This window comes from Mustela lutreola, chromosome 7 (assembly GCF_030435805.1).
Source record: "Mustela lutreola isolate mMusLut2 chromosome 7, mMusLut2.pri, whole genome shotgun sequence".
Taxonomy (NCBI): Eukaryota; Metazoa; Chordata; class Mammalia; order Carnivora; family Mustelidae; genus Mustela; species Mustela lutreola.
Window position 1 is genome coordinate 68513146 of NC_081296.1, and position 21697 is coordinate 68534842.

Here is a 21697-nt window from a genome sequence, read left to right on the forward strand (position 1 = left end):
TTCATAAAGACAAAGTAGAATAGTTGTTAGCAGGGATGGAGGGGTAGGGGAGTGTTATTGTTTCATGGTTATGAAGTGTCAGTTTGGGATGATCAAAGTTCTGGAGATGGCTACTGGTGATAGTTGCCCAATAATACAAAAGTACTTAATGCCCCCAAAGGACACACTTGAAAATGGTTAAAATGGTAAAAAAAAAATTTTTACCATAAAAAAAAAAAAATGGGGATTTGCTTTTTACACATGAAGGCACATCCTCTTTTTGATGAGACAAATATTAAATGGCTGACTGTGCAAGTTATTTCTGTCAGAACAAAGAATTGGGAAGTGGGAAATGGGGAATCACCAAAAATACAGATATTAGACATTTCACCTCTTCTATTTCCCTCCAACCACTATCAAATATTACCTGTGTTTTAAAGAGTTCACTGCAGTTCTGGAACAATTTTGATGATGTTTGATATTTCCCAGACAAACCTTTTTTTTCCTTAAGGTTTTCCAAATATGTCTCCACTTCTTCTGCCTGTAAAAACAGAAAATACAAAGTACACAACTTACTTTTCACAAGGAAGGTATTTAAAAAACACCAAATAGATTGCTTACAGGACAGACACATTGTTGAATTTGCTATTTTAGAAGTTAACAGCATCAGATAAAAACTGTGTAACAGTATCCAAGAATCTAACAGTATTAGACTCTGAAGTACTACAATTCTAGTCCACTGCTTACAAAGAGTAGTTCTAAAAGTTCTAGGAAGACCTGGAAAATGTCAGAGTCCAGAAGGTTTTGTCACAAGAAAATACATTTACAAGAGTTAAAAGACTAAATTGCCAAAACCAACAAAAAGACATACTTGTGCTCATAAGCTAAGATAGAGTACAAAACTGCTGTAGCTATTCATAGCCCACTGTGGATATTCTGAGAAAAATTCACCATTTCTGTGGTTGTATCCATCAGTTCTGCAACTTTTCTCCTATACTTACATCCCTACTCTTTCCCTTTTTTCCCTAAGCTCCAGTTTTACATCTCCAACTAGCTGCATGTCATTTCCAGAATTCCGTCCTGTGGCAACCCGAGATAATTTTTACGTTCTTATCTTACCTATAAAGAAAGACCAGATCTGCTTAAGTTCTTGACCAGTTTATCACTAGTATCAAATGTACGAAGTTTTTACCTGTAAATTCAATTACTGATTGATTAAGAGCAAAAGATCAATAATGCTTCAAACTACACTCTGGACATACTATCATTTCTCTTTAAATTCTTCAGTCCTTCCCCCCATCCTACCTCCTATCCAATGTTGTATAACAAAAGCAAAAAACAGTCACCGACACCACAAAAAAGGTAATGTAAAATCCTAATACAAGGCAGGAATTCAAAATCCTTAAGGTCTGGAAAACCAACTAGATGGTGGTCATTTTTTTAAAAACCAGTTAGAATATCTTTGAAATGGAAAAAAAAAAAAAAAGAAAGAAAGAAAGAAATGGAGGCTAGAAACAGAATGGAAAAGTCCTGAAAAATCCATGTTGGAGCCATATATATTCACTGCCCAAGTACAGTGTACTATGTCAACTGTGAAATGAGATCTAAAACTAATTCCACACTACTACTAATAAAGTAATAGGTTATTTGTTTTGTACTGATAATGCAAAAGCAATGATGGGTAAAATTCCTGCCCCTTATCAGGAATCAAGGCAGTGACATTGAATTGTACCAGTAGTCATTGCAGTCATACACAGCTTAAAAAAAAAAAAAATGCCAGTTTTACTAAAAATGTCTTCAATGAACAGTAAAATCTATTAATGTTATTAAATCTGGACTTTGTGTGTATTTTTTAATATTCTATGAGACAAAATGGGAAATATGCAAAATACTATAAAAAAGATAAAACACTTTACAACTGTTTTGACTTATAACTTGAACTATCCACTTTTTCCATTTACCTCCAAGAATAACTGACAAACTATAGGTTATTCAGATTTGGCTATTTGGGAGATACTTTCTTGAAAATGGGCGAAGGGAGGCTGTTACTTCAAGGAAGACAACAGAAAGTATTCTTTGCCAATGATAAAATTTGAGCTTTCAAACTGCATCTTCCTCACAATACTTAAGTCTCTAATACTCAAGGAGTTTCTGATGTGACAGGAGGGTGATATTAACAAATATAATTTCAGGACACCTGTGTGGCTCAGTGGGTTAAGCATCTGCCTTTAGCTCAGGTCATGAACCCAGGGTCCTGGGATCAAGCCCCATGTATGGCTACCTGCTCAGTGGGGAGCCTAGTTCTCCCTCTGCCTGCTGCTCCCCATTTGTGCGTGCTCTGTCTGACAAATAAGTATAATCTTTAAAAATATGTACATATATATATATACACACACATATAAAAAACACTTCAACTTAATTGTAAAATAAGTTAATATTTTAAAGATTTATAAAATTCAGTCAAGCACTATTTTCAAAATAACCAAAATTAGACATACATAAAAGACCAAAGTACATGACACACCAACTTATTTAAATACAAAAGAGAAAGAATAAAGTTGACTGATATGCTCTCAGATACCACAATGCCACCAACCTTTAAGAAACTCTACTTGTTACATTTTGGTATAAAATCAAAGAACACTATCTACAATTATCTGAAAACACTTAAAATATCATCCCCTTTTCCAACTATGTATCTGTATTATGAGGCCACATTTTGTGCATATACATCACAATAATACATCACAATAAACTGAGTGAAGAAGATATAAGAATTCAGCTGTCTTCTACTATATCGAACATCAAATGAAGAAAGGGCTTTGCAAAAATACAAAATAATACCTCTTCTGTGTTTTTTGGAAAAATCTATTTTTCAGTAAAAGTAAGTTTTTCGTATTAACATGCAATGACTTATTACTGCTACTGTAAAATAAATTAATACATATTTCTGTATTTTCTGTTTTAATTTCTAATACATTAACCCACATGAACAAAAGGTTTTTTGGAAACTATAGTAATTTTTTTAAAAATATGGAATGCTTCATGAATTATATGTCATTCTTGTGCAGAGGCCATGCTAATCTTCTGTATTGTTCCAGTTTTAGTATATGAGCTTGTTAGAAGGTGGAGGAGGAACAATAAAGTATTCCACAAACTGAGAAGGTATTCTGAGACCAGAAAATGAAGGAGGCAACTCTCCACAGTTTATGCATAATTTTATTCAGGGTAACTTATTGACCGGGAAGGGAAATGGGCATAGGACAATACATGGGAGCTTAAGAGTTATTCTCCGCAAAATCCAGACCCTAGTCCATAGATTTTATACAGTGAGCAGGCATAAAGAAGGGCACTGTAGTGAGATCAAAGGATTCCCATGCACCTGTAAAGAGCCTGCAGGCACCTAATAAACAGCTAATCATTAATTAGATCTTGTGGCACTACCTCTGCATCAGGAAGGGTAAAGACAATGTTATCTCTAACAGATTCATGGAAGGCCAAAACAAGCCTCCCCCAATCCTGGCTTTCCCTTTTCTTTTCTTAAAGAAGGCATTCTCAAGATAGGCATTTCTCAAAGTAGGCATTCCCTTTTCTTTTCTTAAAATTTTTGCATATTTATTAAATTCAATTAGTTAACATATAGTGTTTATTAATTTCAGGGATAAGAGTTCAGTGATTCATCAGTCTTATATGTGATGGATGGTACTCATCCATCACAGGACCTCCTTAATACCCATCACCCAGTTACCCTATAACTACTCTTATAGTCACCCTTTACAGGGTCTCTTATGGTTGGGCACATAGGTGGCTCAGTCATTTAAGTGTCTGCCTTCTGCTCAGAAGTCCTGGGATCAGGTCCTGCATTAGGCTCCCTGCTCAGCAGGCAGTCTGCTTTTCCTCCTACCCTTCACCCCACTCATGCTCTCTCTCGCTCTCAAACAATAAAAAATATATAAAATCTTTAAACAAAAAAGTCTCTTCTGGTTTGTCTCCCTCTCTGATTTCATCTTGTTTTATCTTTCCCTCCTTTCCCTAATGATCCTTTGTTTTGCTTCTTAAATTCCACATATGAGTGAATCATGTAACTGTCTTTCTCTGATTGACCTATTTCACTTAACATAATATCCTCTAGTTCCAACCACATTGTTGCAAATGGCAAGATTTCTATTTTTTTGATGGCTAAATAGTATTCCATTATATATATATACCACATCTTCTTTATCCATTCATCTGCCAATGGACAGTTGGGCTCTTTCCATCATTTGGCTATTGTGGACACTGCTGCTATAAACGTTTGGGTGCAGGTGCCCCTTTGGATCATTTTATCTGTATCTTTGGGGTAAATACCTAGTAGTATAATTGCTGGGTTGTAGGGTAGTTCTATTTTCAACTTTTTGAGGAACCTCCATACTGTTTTCCAGAGTGGTTACACCAGCTTACATTCCCACCAACAGTGTAGGAAGGCTCCCCTTTCTCCATATCCTCACCAACATCCAGTGCTTGCTGACTTACACATTTTAGTCATTCTGATTGGTACGAGGTGGTATCTCATTGTGGTTTTGATTTGTAATTCCCCAATGCAGAGTGTCACTGAGCAATTTTTCAGGTGTCTGTTGGCCATTTGTATGTCTTCTTCAGAGAAATGTCTGTTCATGCATTCTGCCCATTTCTTGATTGGATTATTCTTTGGGTGTTGAGTTTGGTAAGCTCTTTATAGATTTTAGATATTCCTAAGGTTATGTATAATAATCTCTAAGGGGCCTGGAACACACAGCCCCATAAGTAACTGACAAACGAACAAAATGGGGGGCCAAAGATGGGAATCAGTACCATCAGCACTTCTATAGTGCTGCTAAAGTGAGCAGGAGTATGCAGTAATTTTTAAGGGTTGAGACCAAAAAGTTTGCTAGCATTGTAGGTCTGCAAACTGGGAAGCACAGATTCTAATTTCCACTCTTTCCCTCCTAGTTACATGACACTCCTTCCTCTATAAGGTAGGACACGATGATATTTAAAGTCCAAGAAGTCTGTAAATTTTATATTTACCTTGAAGTTGTAGATTTCATTGTAACAGTCAGCACTTTTCAGATACCAGGTTATATTCAAAGATACATCACAAGGTTCTCCATCAACTATAAAAGAAGAAAACTTTGTGAATAAAGATGATTCCCAAACAAAGCATTTTTCCTAGGCTGTTACTCACATTCTATTTTTCCTGCTAACTTTAGGTATTCAAAGACCACCTCTTCTACGAACATAAGGTAATATACGTAAAAAGAAGTGGATATTCTTCAGATAAAAGTACTATTGTTCACAAAAGAAGTTTCTGACCTGCTTAAGTGTATCTACTTTTATGCCTTAAAACCTCAATTCCTGGTTCTCTGTTGGAAAAAAGCTGGAAGTGATAAAGCAGTCCTCAGTTAAACCCAGTCTTCTATTATCATTCAAATATTTACTGAGCAGAACACTTAAGCATACAAAGCTACATGACACTGTATAGGCTGGAGAACAGGACTCCTAAGGAGGTTACATTCTAGTTGGAGAAACAAGGAATAACATTAGGGACATCATAAGGCAGTATTCAAAAATAGTTCCACTGAGGGAAAAATTAATGGCTTAGACCTTGAAAGATATCAAAACTAGACAGAAAGAACTAAGGAAAAAAAGCAAACCTGGGGAAGGAAGGAAGAGCAAAAGCAAAAATGAAAAACTCTTTCCAAAACCCACCTTAAGAGAGGCCTCAAGGAATCTTAAGAAGTCAGAGTGGCCTCATAACTCATTAACAATGCCTGGAACACAATATGCTAGAGGGCCAAGGCATTAGTCTGAAAACGTGAGAGCATAAATCTGACTGTATCACACATCAGCTGTCCCACCTGGAAGTCAGTTTATCTTTGATTCCAGCTGCGTTATGGAAAATATACTACAAGATACCTGCTTTATGCAAATGTGACAAAGATAAACATGACTGTATCTAGGAATCTATTTTTGGTTCTTAACAAAAAGCGCATACCTAAAATTATAACCTTCCCTTTTGTGTTTTAAATTGTTTTCTCAAATTAATTTTCAAGTGACACACTTTTACAAGGCTCAATTAAAATATACAAAACTCTGATGTGCTAAATAGAATTTATGGAAATGATAAAAAGGATATTTGCAATCTCACTGTAAACTATTCAGAAGAACCATACAAATTCTTCTATTAACTAAATAGAAGCCAATAAGAAAATCCCCTAAACAAAAGATCTTCAGAAAGACTTGGCTGCAAAAATACTACTATATGTTAAAAGACACCATTCCGAACTTTGTATAGATGGATTTAGAGACGAAAATGGTCCCGGCAATTTCATGGAAAGCTATACCACAGCCCTAAAAGTATAAAATCGGAGACAAGGTAAATGTGAGCTAATAGAGAAGTAACAAAAGGAAACAAAGTATAATTTTTTAGGAGTCTCAAATTCTCCCCAAAAACGAAATGTAAACTGCAAAACAGCAGCTTGCCTAAGGTGGCAAAGCACCAGTTGATTAAAAAACAGGTGAGAAAAGACTATAGATGATAAAAAGGTAGAATAGCATGCAGGCTGTCAGGCTATTCCAAAAAACCAAATACTGCTATCCTTAAAAGTTAGTCTTATCTAGCATACCAACCTCACAAGACAGACCAGTTTGTTTCAGTAATCTCATTTAAACCAAATTTAAGTCCTTAGTCAAGAAATTGCATTTTCAGGGCGCCTGGGTGGCTCAGTGGATTAAGCCGCTGCCTTCGGCTCAGGTCATGATCTCAGGGTCCTGGGATCGAGTCCCGCATCGGGCTCTCTGCTCGGCAGGGAGCCTGCTTCTCTCTCTCTCTCTGACTGCCTCTCTGTCTACTTGCGATCTCTCTCTGTCAAATAAATAAATAAAATCTTTAAAAAAAAAAAAAAAAAAGAAATTGCATTTTCATAGACACAGTCTGTTTTTCATAGCAATTTTACTGGCCCCCTTCACTCCTGTTAGACTGTAAGCTCAGGAAGAGAGAAGGCCTTTTCTATCACTCCCTTGCTATCTAAAACAATGCCTGGCGCACAGTAGGTTTTTAATAACTACTTAGTAAATGATTAAAACAAAATCAACCAACTACAACTTATAACTTTGCACTTTCCTGGAGAAAGACAGGCAAAGAAGCACAAATGAATGACCTGAACTTTTATCCCTGATCCTGAAACAAGAGTTTTACCCATGATCATTTATTCCCTAAAATAAAACCAGTTTCAAAAATAAAAGGAAGCCTTTCTTTAATACGCAATGGGATATTCTGGATTCAGATACAGTGGTTTTTCTCAGTGGACAGACTGGTTTTGTTCTACATAATCCCTATTCCCCGGTAATAGCCTTGAGCTTCCTCTTTCAAAGATCCAAATAAGAAAATACACCTTCTGTAAACAAAGGTTTACTGAACATATGCATTCAGAGCCAAAGGTCTGACAAACCTAAGTCATGTGTTCAGTAAACATCTAACAAGCACACAAAAGCCAAGTCAGTGGTATCTCTTTGACACAGGACAGATTAAAACACCATGCAGACAATCAAACAACATAATTGGTCTAACTGTATAAACACCAGAAAAACAAGAGAAGAAAATAAAGTTCACACAAGTATTCCGAAGATTACTCAGTGAAAAGACCTTAATTACACTAAGATGTTTATGCCTAGATAGTGCCAGACTATTAAATTTCAAAGCTTACATTTAGAGAGGTCAGAGATAGAAACTAGGTTATTTAAAAGTTTAAAGATCACTTAGAAACTCAAATAAAAACTTCATGAAATGCAAAAACTCACATTTCAGGAAGATAGTGGTATTTTTGAACAGGATCTTTCCAAAACTAAAATAATTTTTCCCCTGCAAAGATAAAGGAGAAAGATAATTAGCATCACTTTAATTCCCAAGGCAGAATATAATTGTTACAAAACCTAAATTTATAAAATGTTTAAGTTAGTTTTCTTAACAACAAAAAATACATGAATATCCTTCCTTTTAGAAAAATTCGACCGCATCCAAACTGCAGAAGTTTGTAGCTTGGTGTAGAGACACAATTTTTTCCCCACAGACCATGAAGCAAGGACTCTAGAAGCTGCTAGAAATCTCAACCTAAATCTTCAAGTAAATTCCCTTCACTCACTAATCACTGTTCAGAATAACCCAATCATTTCTTCAAATAAACTATTGTATGAGATGAGCAGACAGATGAACTTAACTAGTAGCCATTTTACCAACAGTACCTAAAAGTCAGAACCTGAAGATCTTCACCGAATGAACAAAAGCTATTAATGCTTGCCATGGAAAAGCTCAAATGAAATTTCGACATTAGAGCCAGGGAGCAGAGCCGAATGAAACAAAAAGACCACCGAGGTTTCAACAGGAAAAATGCTTTCTGGCATTTCCTGGATGCATCCGATTTGTTGGCTCGCAGGACTACAGCGCTTACTCAAATGAAATTTAAAGGAGGGGAGTAGGAGGACCAAAAGGGTCAACCTATCTAGTAAATCATCCAAAAGAAAGGATACCTTTACCGCATCAAACTTTAGAACAAAATTTCTTCCATTTCAGCCATTCTCATCTTAGAATATATTTTTTAAATGCCTAGGCTTCCTAATCACACAGCAAAGCTTAGAATAACCATTCCAAAGTTCCAATGATATCAAACAACTTTGTTAAGTAGAATCATCCAGTAACAAAAAAGTGCAGAGAAAAGACAGAAAGAAAGACACCTATTTCCAGATCTCTCTCCTGCAACTCGGGGTCACTGGATTCTGCGAAACTTTAGCTGAAAGGGAAACCGTTCTCCACCTTTTCATCAACTTTCCCGTCTCAAGTCATTCAAAGTTCTCTCTGACTTCGCTGATAAAATACCGTTCCACCATTCTTCTCCGCTCCTGAAGTGGTCCTGGCACTCCCGCTAACCTACCCACAGAAGTGCACAGCTGTCCGCTCCAGGGAGGTGGGTCCCTGCTAACCAGCAACACAGACGCTCCAGGCAATTCCACTCCTTTGGAAGCGGACTTCAGCGGAACCTTCATGGACCCCTAAGGCCGCCGTAGCCCCACCCCTTGCTCCTCCAGGCTCAGTTGCTTCTGAAGTGAACACTCACCGACGGTATCGGAATGTGCCACTTGGATCGGTCGGCAGCGGCGACAGGTGCCGGCCCTACACCGAGAAGCGACAGTGGGGACGGCTGAGCCCCCAGAAGTAGAAGAATGACAGGCAGCACCTGAAGCCACGCAGCCGCCGCCATCTTCACAGCCATGGAGCGCCTACCGAAAGCATTTCACCTCCTTCCGGTTCGCCCCGCCCTCTTCCGGCCCTGCTCTGGGGGCGGGACCATCCGGGTCCTCGAAACCTCCCGGGGCTTGTTTGTTTGGCCACCCAGCAGCCCCTCCCTAAGCCAGCCGTCACGACCTCGTGTGAGTTTTAGACCGTACAGCGCAGACGTAGTTCTGTGGTTTGCCGGTCACCTTGGAGCATTAGGATGTTTATCAAAAGCTGCCTCCGCTTCTGTCGGCCCTTCTCTCTCCCGGCCCTTAAAGGGTCTGGGGATCAAGCAGGCACCCAGTGTGGCGTTTGGCTTTCTCCTCCTCTCGTTCGCCCCAGCCTTTCATGCGTTCTAGATCAAAGTCAGTCGCTGGGGCCGAAGTCTGGGAAAGCCGTAAGTTCGCCTGTTTGGCGTGTAGTAGTCACTTACCGGTTTTCTGGAGATATTTAAGCAAAGACGGAATTTGGCAGTGGTAGAGTATAAGCACTTACAGAACTGTATCTACTGGAGTAGATACACCCTTTATAAAGACCATTTTATCCCTGAAAGGGGAAAGCAGAATTTGACCGGGGAACACCAAGCTTCAGCGCAGAGCAGGCCGGCACTTTCTACTAAAAACTGAAAGTGGGTCAGTTTTCAGGATCTGTGGCGTGACGGTCACGGAGATCAACCTGCAGAAGTTTGGCCTGGGTCAGGCAAGCGGTCTCCGTATTTCCTGTTTCTCACGCTCTAGGCTTTTCTCCTCTAGGGCTCTTTGAGTACACGCCCCCTCCACCGCAAAGACAGTTTTGATTCCTCAGGAAAGCAGTTCTTCGTCGGGCATTCGTAACTAAGAAAATTTGGCTACCTAAATCCATGTAGAAGCGCTAATTTGGCCTGGAAAACCGAGGAATAAGTGCAGATTTGCTACTCCTTAAGGACCTGGAGAGGACTCCATCTCCCAGGACGTGACAGTGGTGAAGTCCTGGTTATAATTTAGAAAGACGGCCAATAGGAGTTTTAAAAAGACCGCGCTTGGCCTTGGTCTGAGCGCTGGAAGAGGGTCGAATTGCCTGGGAAGCCATGGAAGCTGCTGGGAAAGAGGAAATCAGGTAAAGGCCCAGTGGTCCTGCAGGGACTGAATCCAGACAGCAGGGGATGGAGAGTAACTGAAAGCAACATTTTGGTTTTGAAGGCTTTACTGATTGTTGAATGACCTGTTAGTTGCATGTTTCGTATTTATGTATTTAATCTTTATAATTTTTTCTCAATTCCCCAGCCCCTCATATAATACTTTTAGGATGGTTTACAAAACAGTAGAAGAGTTGTGATCAGAACTGTAACCTGTGAATTTCAAGCATGTTGCTTTCCATATTCAGCTGTACCCCCATCTTCCTGTATTAACAGAGCTCATTCTTCAAAGCTGGAAAGTAAAAAGACTAAATTTCTCAAATCTTTGCAGACTTGATTAAAAGAAACACTGACAAAGACTGCATCAGTGAAGGATTTGATGACTTCCAAAAAATAATTTTTTTAGTACAGCCAAGTGTATCTGTGTGGGCTTGTTTTCCTATCTGGAAATTTGTGTTCAATCATAGTTTCCTACATATTCATAAACATGCTGACTGTAGCTGTATTCAGTAACATGTCTGCTTAAAGGCCAATGGTTTTCCCCCTCCTTACAGTCTATAGTTGTTTTAATCATATGGAGGCTAATTTATTTTTTTAAAGATTTTATTTTTAAGTAATCTGTACCCAACACTGGGCTCTCGAACTCAGAACCCCAAGACCAAGATGCTTCACTGACCGACTGAGTAATCCAGCTAGGTGCCACTGGAGGCTAATTTAAATACATATTTTCTAGCAGCAATATGTATGTATCTTATTCATGGTCTGTTCCAGAAACAGCTATTCTAGGAACTTGGTTTTAAAAAGCGTTGACTCCTAATTGTCAGCATAATTCAAAAGCAGATTTTCCTTTTACATCTGTTTCTATTATTCTAGTCCCTTGCACATACCCCTGTTGAAGTATTTGTCAGGTTGATTTGTACCTGTTGGTTAGGCTCTTGTAGGAAGCTCAGACACATTCCTTCCTATCTTCCTCAGGGCCCAGCACTCACTGAAAATATTTTATTGAATAATTAGGTGGATTGTTTTTGTTTCGTTTGGGTTTTTTTGTGGTTTTGCTTCTTCTGATTTTATTATTGTAGTCATAGCCTTCAGTTATTATTTTAAAAGAATCCTGCTTTATAAGTGACAGTATTTTTTCCAGTGTTTCAGTGTATTCCCAGAACTTGATATTTTGTTGTTTACCTTGTGTGATTTACAAAAAGATGTTACTCTGCAGCACACAGGCTATCATATTATGTCATGGTCACGGCAGTTTTGTATTGCAGAAGTTTATTATCTAAGTTCATGCTGTAGTTAGAGAAGGAACAAAAATTGGATTCACAAACTTTGGAGAAAATAAATTTCTTAAAATGTCTTTTTATTTAGTGTTGAAGATGAAGCTGTGGATAAAAACATTTTCAAAGATTGCAACAAGATTGCTTTCTACAGGTAAGAAGAGGAAATGTATTACCTGATCAGAACATTCCAATATTGCAATTTTTGTAGGCTTTTTAAGGAAAGGGTCAGTTAGGAAATGTAGTCATTAAAAAATTCATCAGACAGGAGACATTCATCTTTATACACTTATTACTGTCTTATTTAAATTTCTAAATAAATACGTATCTTATTTTAAAAGTGTTTATATCTTTTTTTTAAGGTTTTATTTATTTATTTGACAGAGAGAGAGATCACAAGTAGGCAGAGAGGCAGGCAGAGAGAGAGAGAGAGAAGCAGGCTCCCTGCTGAGCAGAGAGCCTGACGTGGGACTCGATCCCAGGACCCCAAGATCACAACCTGAGCCAAAGGCAGAGGCTTTAACTCACTGAGCCACCCAGGCGCCCAAACGTGTTTATATCTTTGAACAGATAATACTTCTATAGGTTTCAGAAGTCGAATAATATAAAAAGATATACTTTGAAAAGGGTTACCCCCATGCCTGTCTCCCTTCACCCCATTCCACATATTATCCCTCTAAGTAACCAGATTTATTAGTTTCTTATTTATCCTCCCAGTATTTCTTTTTGTGAATACATATATTCTTTTTTTTTTTAAAGATTTTATTTATTTATTTGACAGACAGAGATCACAAGTAGGCAGAGAGGCAGGCAGAGAGAGAGAGATAGAGAGAGGGAAGCAGGCTTCCTGCGGAGCAGAGAGCCCGATGCAGGGCTCGATCGCAGGACCCTGAGATCATGACCCGAGCCGAAGGCAGCAGCCCAAACCACTGAGCCACCCAGGCGCCCCTTTTTTTTTTTTTTTTAAAGAATTACATATATTCTTATATCACTGCCTTTCTTATAACAAGTCACTTCCTATATATGTTGTTGTATTCTTTTTTTCTGCTTTATAGTTTATTCTGAAGAGCTCTGCATGAGTGTATAGAGATTGTCCTCTCTTTTTCTGGCTGTGTAGTATTCTATTGGGTAGATGTACAATGATTTATTTGTTCTCCTTCCTATTGCTAGATCCTTGAGTTCTTAATCTTTTAGCTATAAAGTCATGCCATAATGAAAAGCTATACATATGTCATTTCCTACATCTGCAAGTGTATTTATAGGATTAATTTCCAGGAATGGTATTGCTGCATCAAAGAATAAATACATTTAAAATTGTACCTATTACCAGAGACACCCCCATAGGGATTGTACTGTTTTATGCCCTAATCACCACTGTATAAGATTACCTGTTTCCCCAGAGCTTCAGAAAATATTTCTTTAAAATACTTTTGTTGACTATATGTCTTTGTGTGATCCTAAACCTGAAACCACCAAAAATTGTATCCTATGTTACAAATTTCTAATTTATTCACACTGCTCTAAAGGAAGAAAATCAGATCACTTAAATTCTGAATAGGTACCTTAGAGGGAATTCTATAGGGAACTCTTGATTATTTTGTAAAGTCACTGGATTATATTGGATTTCCATAAGAATTTATTGAGCTTCTATTAAAGTGTACATTTGTGGAAGGAGGGAGGGAAATTAACAAGCTAATAAATGTCATCTATGAAAACTGCCCCACCTTCTCAGTAAAGGGGACAAAATGCCATCCTCGGACAGTGCTTTGTTGAGCAATTACATTCATATTATTCTTACTCATACTAATTTTATTAGCACTCTAATAACAAAGTACTCCTATTAGTATTTTATGAGAGTACTAATACTGTCTGGACCCAGTTCATTTACCATCATAGTGAATTTTAATGACTTCCACATGATAATATAGATTGCTGACAGTCACAAATAATTCTTGGGTATTTATATTCTGTATATCTGCAGGCGTCAGAAACAGCAGCTCTCCAGGAGATCAACCTATAAGGCATCACTAGACTCAGCCACGATAGGCAAAGACAGCACCAAGTTCCGAATCATCAATGAAACAACCAAGGTGAGAGAGAAGTATTTTCTAAGAGAATTATTTGTTCCTATATTAAGTTGGGTTTGAATGAAGTAAAGTTCCACAAAGGCTAATAATTAAAACTATGTATGCATCAAAAATAAACTTTGTTGAAGAAGTAATGTCATCTTTTTTGTATCTATACTAATACTACTTAAAAAGTAATGTGAATATTAACTTACCTATTGCCTCTGTATCATATGCTTTCCTACATGTTTTACAAACGTTATTTCCTTTTAATTAGTCCTCATAATACAGAAAAGTGACTAGAAAGTCACCTGCTCAAAGTCAGAGTCAAGTTTTCCCCTGCATCTGTCAACTCTGTCAAGTACCCATGTTCAGTTACTGTTAGACAGTGTGCAGTTGAGCATGCAAATGAGCAAGGTATGGATTCAGGGACTGTCCAAACTTCAGGGGAGCAAGGGACTATATAGTTGAAAACCTAAGTCACAAATGTGCTATCTTCCTGGGCTGCTTCACTAGCAGATCATCCTGGTTATTACATACTGAAAGGATGAGAGCAAGTATTAAGTACTTTTTCTCACTTGTCAAGTCATCATGCTACTTCAGAAGGGCCAGTCACAGAAGAAGTGCACAATGGGCTAAGCCGGGAAGTATGGCTGTGCCCAAGTACCCAGGCTCCCAGCCTGACCCTCACTGTCTCATTAGAAGCTTCAGATGCTTCTAAGGCCTCACAAACAAATCTGGCTTAATTGGTAGTTCATGTAACTAAAAGACATACTTCAAGCCATGCAGTCTAGGTTCCATAACAGGCGACTGAGAAGAAATCCCCCCTTTTCCTGCAAAGTTGTGTGAGCTGTCCCTGTGGCATAGCTGTCGTCCCATGGTGCTACACTGAGGAACCTCTTCAGGGAAGACAGAATAAAAACTGCTCCACAGCATCGGGTCCTCTAGAAGGTATGAGGAACATACCTTCCTTATGAAGTTTTAGGAAATTTCACTATTTCATAAATGTGGGATTTTCTAACATACTTCTCTTGCCCAAATTCAAAATAAGGGCTAAAATCATATCAATAGTTCTGTGTTCTCTATCCCTGACCCCAACTTCTTATTACTTAAGAGTGTATTATGGTAGCTATATACTTAGTTCATGTCTCTTAACTACACAGATGGGATGGTGAACCTTTCTCTGAAACTTCATGCTGCTTTTATACCACCTATTTTTTTCTGGAGGAATTTGCCCCCTTGCTTGGCATTTTTTATGTCTTTGAGTTCTCACCTCATGGTTCTCCCTCGCCCCCACTGCAATAGGTCCTCATACGTAGGTCCTCTCCAACTGATCAAGTCTATACTAATCATTTTTTTTTAGCATAGTTTGATAGCTATTCATGGGAAGACCTGGAGTAGTACGGATTTCCTTCTTGGAGAGCCACCAGCCATTTGCATGTGGTCTAATAGCCTGATACCCAGCCAAACCTCTGTATTCAGTGTCAGCAGAAACACTTGGCTCCAGGAAATGCAGAGAGTCCACTAGAAACCTTCCAGAAGTCATAGTCATTAAGCCTGCCACCAGATGTTAGGTTCTTTTCTTTTTTCTTTGTTTTTTTTTTCGTTTGGGGTTTTTGTTTGTTTGTTTGTTTGATGTCATTTGCTCCTTTTCCTTCCTGTCTCCAGTGTGTCTAAACCCAGAGAATTGTAGCTATCCGATAGGGCAAAAATCACTTTCTATCCTTGGGACCCTTGGTATATTGAGCATCTGAACATCCAACATCACGAAGACTCATGATGAAGCAAAGAAAATGAGGCAGAAGCACTCTGTGGGCCAGAATGCAAATGTCCATGCATCTTGATACCAGCGCAGTTAGTGGTGGATCCCCACACACAACATTTTACAAAACTGTAGATCAGTTCTCTACATACATGCCTCTTGGAGCCTGAAAACGTGAGAGACAATGCCATTCAGGTCAGGTGCCAGAGCCAGAGTCTATACCAGATCTAGATCCTTCCAAGGAAAAGAAGTGACAATCCAGGACAACTCATAGAATCTCAACATAAGATAGCACATGGCTCAGAAGGAAGTTGAGAAGCCCAACAAGCAAGGACAGGTTATCCAGGATGTCAGCAACATGGCTCCCAGTACTGAGAACTTCGAGGACCCCTTGGAACAGACTTTATGTTCAGGTATTAGAAATATTGGGGCTGCATAGAGAATCTACATGCTCTAATCTCAGGCAAATCTGTAGGTTTAGGGGGTCACCCTGAAATTCTGGCTTAATTCCAATTTAATGTTTTCCTTGTCACCTGGAGTTGAGATGACTAAGAGGGACTCAGGATTTCATGTTCTCTGTCAGCATGGTAGGGACAATGAGGACCCAGACAGTAATTTCTAAAGTTGTCTGAACCTTGTATCCAGCTCACTGTATAGACAAGCAATCTCCATTTAAAGTGGTTTCTGGGATGTAATGGGTATTTCATGGGAGATTTCACTTTAGGGCATGGTATTGGTGTAGTCTGGAGATTTAAAATAAGCTGCACATGTCTACTTATTCAGAATGATAGCTTTTTACTTCAGGTTCAGAGAGACAGAGTCCAAAGTCTAAGAGGATCATATTCAGCTCAAAGCTGCCGTTCTCATATTTCATTGATCCAGCAGATTCTGACAAACAGCGTTCTTACTGTCTCTGCCTGCCCCCACACCATTACAGCTCTTAAAGCAGTAACTTTGTTATCAAGATATGTTGTTAATTTTTTAAATCTTCTCAGTCCCTTCCCCCAACATAAGCAACCAGGAAACAGAACCGAGCTTCATTCAACATTGTCTTAGCTCAGGCTCCCATAACAAAATACTGTAGACTGGGTATCTTAAACAACAGATACTGATTTGCCATAGTTCTAGAGCTGGGAAATCCAAAATGAAGGTAACTTTCTGGCTTAGAAAGTTACTAACTTCCTGGCTTAGAAGAGTTAGAAGACTACCATCTTCTTACTGTATTTTCAGATAGTGGGGAGAGAGTGAATTCTTTGGTTTCTTCTTCTAAGGGCACTTATAATCCCATCATAACCCCACCCTCATGACTTTATCTAAATCTAATCACTTTCCAAAAGCCCCATCTCCAAATACCATCTTATTGAGGGGTAGTGCTTCAATATATGAATTTGGAGATGGTGGGGGAGACACAATTCAATCTGTAGCAACCATGATGTTCCTGGGATATGGTCATGTTACAGAACAAGCCGAAGGGAGGCCCTGTGTGTTGTCTCCAGCTCAGGACATCTAGGCTTTGAAAAAAAGGCAGTTGTAAGTTAAACTGCCCAAGTTTTCTCACACAGGGTCCCGGAATAGTATGTTGCCTATTCCTGATGAAGAAATAATCAGGTAGATATTTGATAAAGAGATTTCCAAAAGAAAGCTAATAGTAAAATGTTGATTGTCTTTTAGAGCTGTTTTTTTCTATTACCAATTTTTTTTTTTTTTTAACTTTATGTGAAAATTTGACCTAGATTGAGAAACAGGGAAGACCCAGTCTTGTGACTTCAGAGCAGAGCAGTTTATTCTGTCCTCTGAGTCTAGAAAAAAAGCGTGCTAGCAAGGCTATCTAGAACAGACCTGTGTCTTTGATCTTCTTTTATATTGCCAGTTTTGAGGCTTTCTCATGACATGGATGACTTTTTAGCACTACATTTACTTTCCTTTGCAGCCTGTTGGCGAGTTTTCACCAGAGACTCCCATTTCTGGCAGCATCTCCAAGGATGCAGGGATATCTCTGAGCACCCCCATGAAGATCCCCCTTGCCTTTGCCTCTGAGCCTAATGAAATGGGATTTTGCCCAACCAGCTGCCCCTTCAGCTGATGAGGAAGAACTACCACTTGTTAGCCAGTACTGCTTCTGCAGAAACGGCCATGAACAGGCAGCTAATTTGGGAACTAGCCAAACACCCAGAAACAAGGAACAGCCTAATGCCCAGCGTGAACTTGCCTGCAGTAAATCAACTGGCTGCAACAATGGAAGGAGCAATTAGTGCCCTGTGGCAATGTAATGTACTCTTAGACCGTTCTCTGAATCCCAGGAGATGTTGATCAACAACTTGCTAACTCTTGTAGGCCCTTTAGATGAACTATTCCTTAGAGTATAGTGAAGACACCTGGTACCAGAGGAAAGGCAAGATCTGTATCCATCAAGGAGAAGTTGACGGACTCATAATTTCCGTTCCTAATACCCACTGCTATTTTTAGCATGTGTTCTAGGGCTGTTCTGTTAACTCTTGTCAGTCTCTACTAGTTGTGACTCCCAGTTCTGGGTAAATAACAGATTTTGTTTTCGTGTAATTGTGACCGTCCACTACTTGAATACAAAGACAAGTCTGTTTCTACCACCATGGTTTTTACAACCTGGTATTTTTGCCCATGTGGCCAAAAACGACAAGAAGCTTAATTTATGGATGACAGACTACCAGGTTTTGTTTTTATTACATATGAAAGAAATCAGGTACAAAAAAGAGAATACTCTTTCCCAGCCTATGAGAAAGAAATCTATAAATAAAGCTTTATGAAAAACCAAATGGAGACTTGCAGTATTAAAAGGAACCTCTAAATGGGTCCCTTTCTCTGAGGATTGATCTCAGTGTAAATGGACATTTACAGATTTTAAATGTTTTTAAGGGAACAAAATCCATACTGTGTCATTATTTAAAATGCTCTGTTACACATTTCACTTAGTTTACATAAATCCATCTTGCTGCAACTTGAATGTAATTGCTACTATGATCTAAGTATTCATACTAACTTCTAGTTTACACAGTCTAGCTTCTGTAAGTTAACATATCTTTTCATTGTCATTTACAGTTTTCACTGACAGGAGGAAGAGATGCCATCATTTATTTGTATATTACTTTTTCATAAGTGTCCAGACAGGAAAAGAAAAGGAATATATAGAGAAATTCTTAATGTGTTAGATAGGAGAATGTAACATTCATATCCAGGCTTTTTGACATGAGCAAGAATTGGGCAATAACTGGCAATTGAGAAACTCAGAGAAGTGGTTTTTAAACTGTCACCGAGGTCTCCGTGGAGGTGTCTCAGGGCTCAATTCAGGGAGGGGCTCAAAGGTGGGGCACTCCAAGCTACTCCCCACTGTCTTTAACCCACGTAGCTTTGTTTATTGGACTTCTGAAAATCTGTTGCTGTTTAAAAAAAAGTTTTTAAGTCAATGAAAACAGCATGAGCCAGGAATGCCTGGGTGACTCAGTTGGTTAAGCGGCTGCCTTAAGCTCAGGTCATGATCCCAGGTTCCTTCAACTCCTTGCTCATTAGAGAGCCTGCTTCTCCCTCTACCTGCTCTGCCTGCCACTCTGCCTGCTTGTGCTCTTGCTCTCTGACAAATAAATAAATAAAATCTTTTTTAAAAGTTAAAATTAAAACATACTGATTAAAGGAGGAAAAAAAAAAACCAGCATGAGCCAGATCATAGAAATAGAGCATACTAATGTCTAAGGAGATTATATGCATGGAACATGAAAGATATGTCGGTAATGGTAGGAGATATGAATGAATCTGAATATCAACCCGGAAAAGGACTGCCCATTGGGGAAAAAATCATTTGCTTAACTGAGCTAGAACGGAAACAAAATGGAGCTTTGACTCTGATTTGTGTGTTTGGTTATAAAAGGTTATTATAGTAAAAGTAAAAGCAGGGTTATTAACTACCTCCTCATAGAATTAGGATTCTTTCCTGAGTTGCAGCCTCAAGAACAGAACATACAGACCAATCTTTGTTTGTTTGTTTTTATTCTTTTAAATGTGAGAGCTACTAAAACTGGGAGAATCTCTGAGTACAGAAATGGGGTGTAGTTGATCATCATAGGTAGGCAGCTTGTGTGCCCTCTACTTAGGATGTTTCATGCTCATTTGGCCTCCCCAAAGTCTTGCTAGTTCCTGAAGGTCCCGCTCCTCCAGAGACAGCCCAAAACCCCTGTCCTTACAGTCATCATCAGTATTCCCTTGACCCTCTCCCTCAGCACTTACAGCATGTTTTATGTTTACCGTGTTTCATCTGTAAATTGCAATTTCCCTCTAAGAGTTTGGTCTTCTTTTTCACAGCACATCACAATATCAGATGCCAAATAAATGTTAGTTGAATTTGAGAGCAATGACAATACAGTTCTCACTTAGGAGATATCTAACAGAATTATCTGTTAGATAATCTAACAGAATTTCAACTATACTTGTGTTTGAGCACATTTGTAAATCTTAGAATTCTGATGGTACACTTGAAGTCATTAAGTTTACAAAAGAACATTAGACATGAAAGGAATAATTACATTATGATTGGTGTGGAAGGAAGGGTGATGCTGGTCAAAGAGTAACTTCCAGCTATACATGAAATAAGTTCTGGAGATTCTCCTGTATAGCATATTGATTATAACTAATGTTACTCTATTATATACTTGAAAGTTGCTAGAAGAGTAGATCATAAATGTCATCACAAAAAAGAGATAATAATTATGTGATACAATGCCGTTGTTAGCTAATGCTGTAGTGATTATCATCTTGCAATATGTAAGTATCAAATCAACCCAGTATACACCTTAAATTTGTACAATATGTATCTCAATAAAATTAGAAAAAATAATTAGGCTATGCTCACTACTACTCTACTATTGTGCTATCTTAAGAATTATCTGTAAAAGTAGCTACAGCCACTGTACTTTTTATCTGGTCACTCTTATGTGTAATGTCATTGCTTAAGTGCCCTGACTACTTTCCTATTATTCCCAAGAGGCAAAGTCCCAGAGAAATCATTTTGTGTGTGTGTGTGTGTGTGTGTGTGTGTGTGTGATAGTCTCCCTGCTTCCTATCTTACTTGCACCAGAGCACAAGGACTAGGTCACACAGCATGCCCATGTTAGCCTTTCATTGAACAGATGTTACAGTAACAATACATGTACCCAAGTGTAACCAGAATTTGGTATCATATGAAAGATTTAATGGAGAATTTGCTAATAATCACTGCTATATGGCAGAGTGGTTGAAAACTGTCAAAATATTTATCTGATCAAGCTTTTTTGAGAAAGACTGTAACTGTATGTTGGGAGTTGCTTGCTCTCAGAATCCCAAATAATTTGATTTGGGGAAAGAAGAGGAGCCTCATCTAACACTGGCAGGTGATACTTTATACTTTTGAGTCCTTTTTTGGCAGGGAAAGTTGGTAAAATTAATCATAAAGTAAACAGCATTTTTGTAAGATATGCGTGGAGGTTTGGAAGGTTGGTCACATCTGACCCTTTTTTAAAACTGCCCATTAGAATAAATCAAAGGGGAACCATAGCTTAGAAAAGCAAATTATCAGGCATAGCCCCATAACCATACCTTAAGAGTCAGTAGAGTAATAGAATGTTCTATAGGTCAGGTGCCCATTGAAATCTAAGGAATTGCAGAAGGCACTGAAAAATGGGCAGATTCATTAAATGCCTGCAGACTCCAGAATATCTATGAGGAGAAAACTTGTCATATGAAACTGAGCTATGACTTGGCCTTTTCCATTATTCTCAAGTAAACTGGATTTCCTAACTACATAAATGAATGGAAAACAAAAGTCCATAAGATCCTAGATTTTTTTTTAAAGAGTTTATTTATTTATTTGACAGAAAGAGATCACAAGTAGGCAGAGAGCCAGGCAGAGGGGGGTGGGAAGCAGGCTCCCTGCTGAGCAGAGAGCCTGATGCGGGGCTCTATCCCAGGACCCTGAGATCATGACCTGAGCCAAAGGCAGAGGCTTAACCCACTGAGCTACTCAGGTGCCCCTAGACTTTTTTTTCTTAAAATTCCATGTCTGATTCTAGTGTATACATAAATAAAGATGACTGCATATTAAAAAATACATATTTCTCTGATCTAGATGCCTCGTTTTGAAACCTAAAACTAGCCACTTCTATTTGCTTGAGGTTTGATGTTTTATTTCTCAATTCCTGTATTCTCTATTTCTTT

The 21697-nt window shown here is 38.6% G+C and overlaps 2 protein-coding genes and 1 non-coding gene across 12 annotated transcripts in view; 1 reads left to right on the top strand and 2 right to left on the bottom strand.

Moving 5' to 3' along the window:
• TMEM87A (transmembrane protein 87A) overlaps positions 1–9263 on the bottom strand; it is a 44524-nt gene extending 35261 nt beyond the window's left edge. For all 4 annotated transcript variants that reach the window (XM_059181270.1, XM_059181268.1, XM_059181269.1 and 1 more), the window contains exons 1-4: positions 9108–9263; positions 7798–7858; positions 5026–5111; positions 407–520 (exon numbers count right to left, since the gene is read on the bottom strand). In XM_059181270.1, the coding sequence (XP_059037253.1) occupies positions 407–520; positions 5026–5111; positions 7798–7858; positions 9108–9263 (417 nt within the window). The remainder of the gene's footprint in view (positions 1–406; positions 521–5025; positions 5112–7797; positions 7859–9107) is intronic.
• Positions 3007–3108, bottom strand: LOC131837424 (U6 spliceosomal RNA). The gene has a single exon (XR_009356035.1). It is a non-coding gene; the product is annotated as a U6 spliceosomal RNA (small nuclear RNA).
• A 29-nt stretch (positions 9264–9292) lies between the features above and the next one.
• The window catches only part of GANC (glucosidase alpha, neutral C), a 73021-nt gene continuing 60616 nt past the window's right edge, over positions 9293–21697 (top strand). For 4 of the 7 annotated variants that reach the window (XM_059181260.1, XM_059181263.1, XM_059181265.1 and 1 more), the window contains exons 1-4: positions 9430–9662; positions 10018–10360; positions 11745–11807; positions 13635–13743. In XM_059181260.1, coding sequence (XP_059037243.1) covers positions 10332–10360; positions 11745–11807; positions 13635–13743 — 201 coding nt within the window. In that variant the 5' untranslated portion in view covers positions 9430–9662; positions 10018–10331. The other 3 variants (XM_059181261.1, XM_059181266.1, XM_059181262.1) reach the window with 3 other exon arrangements.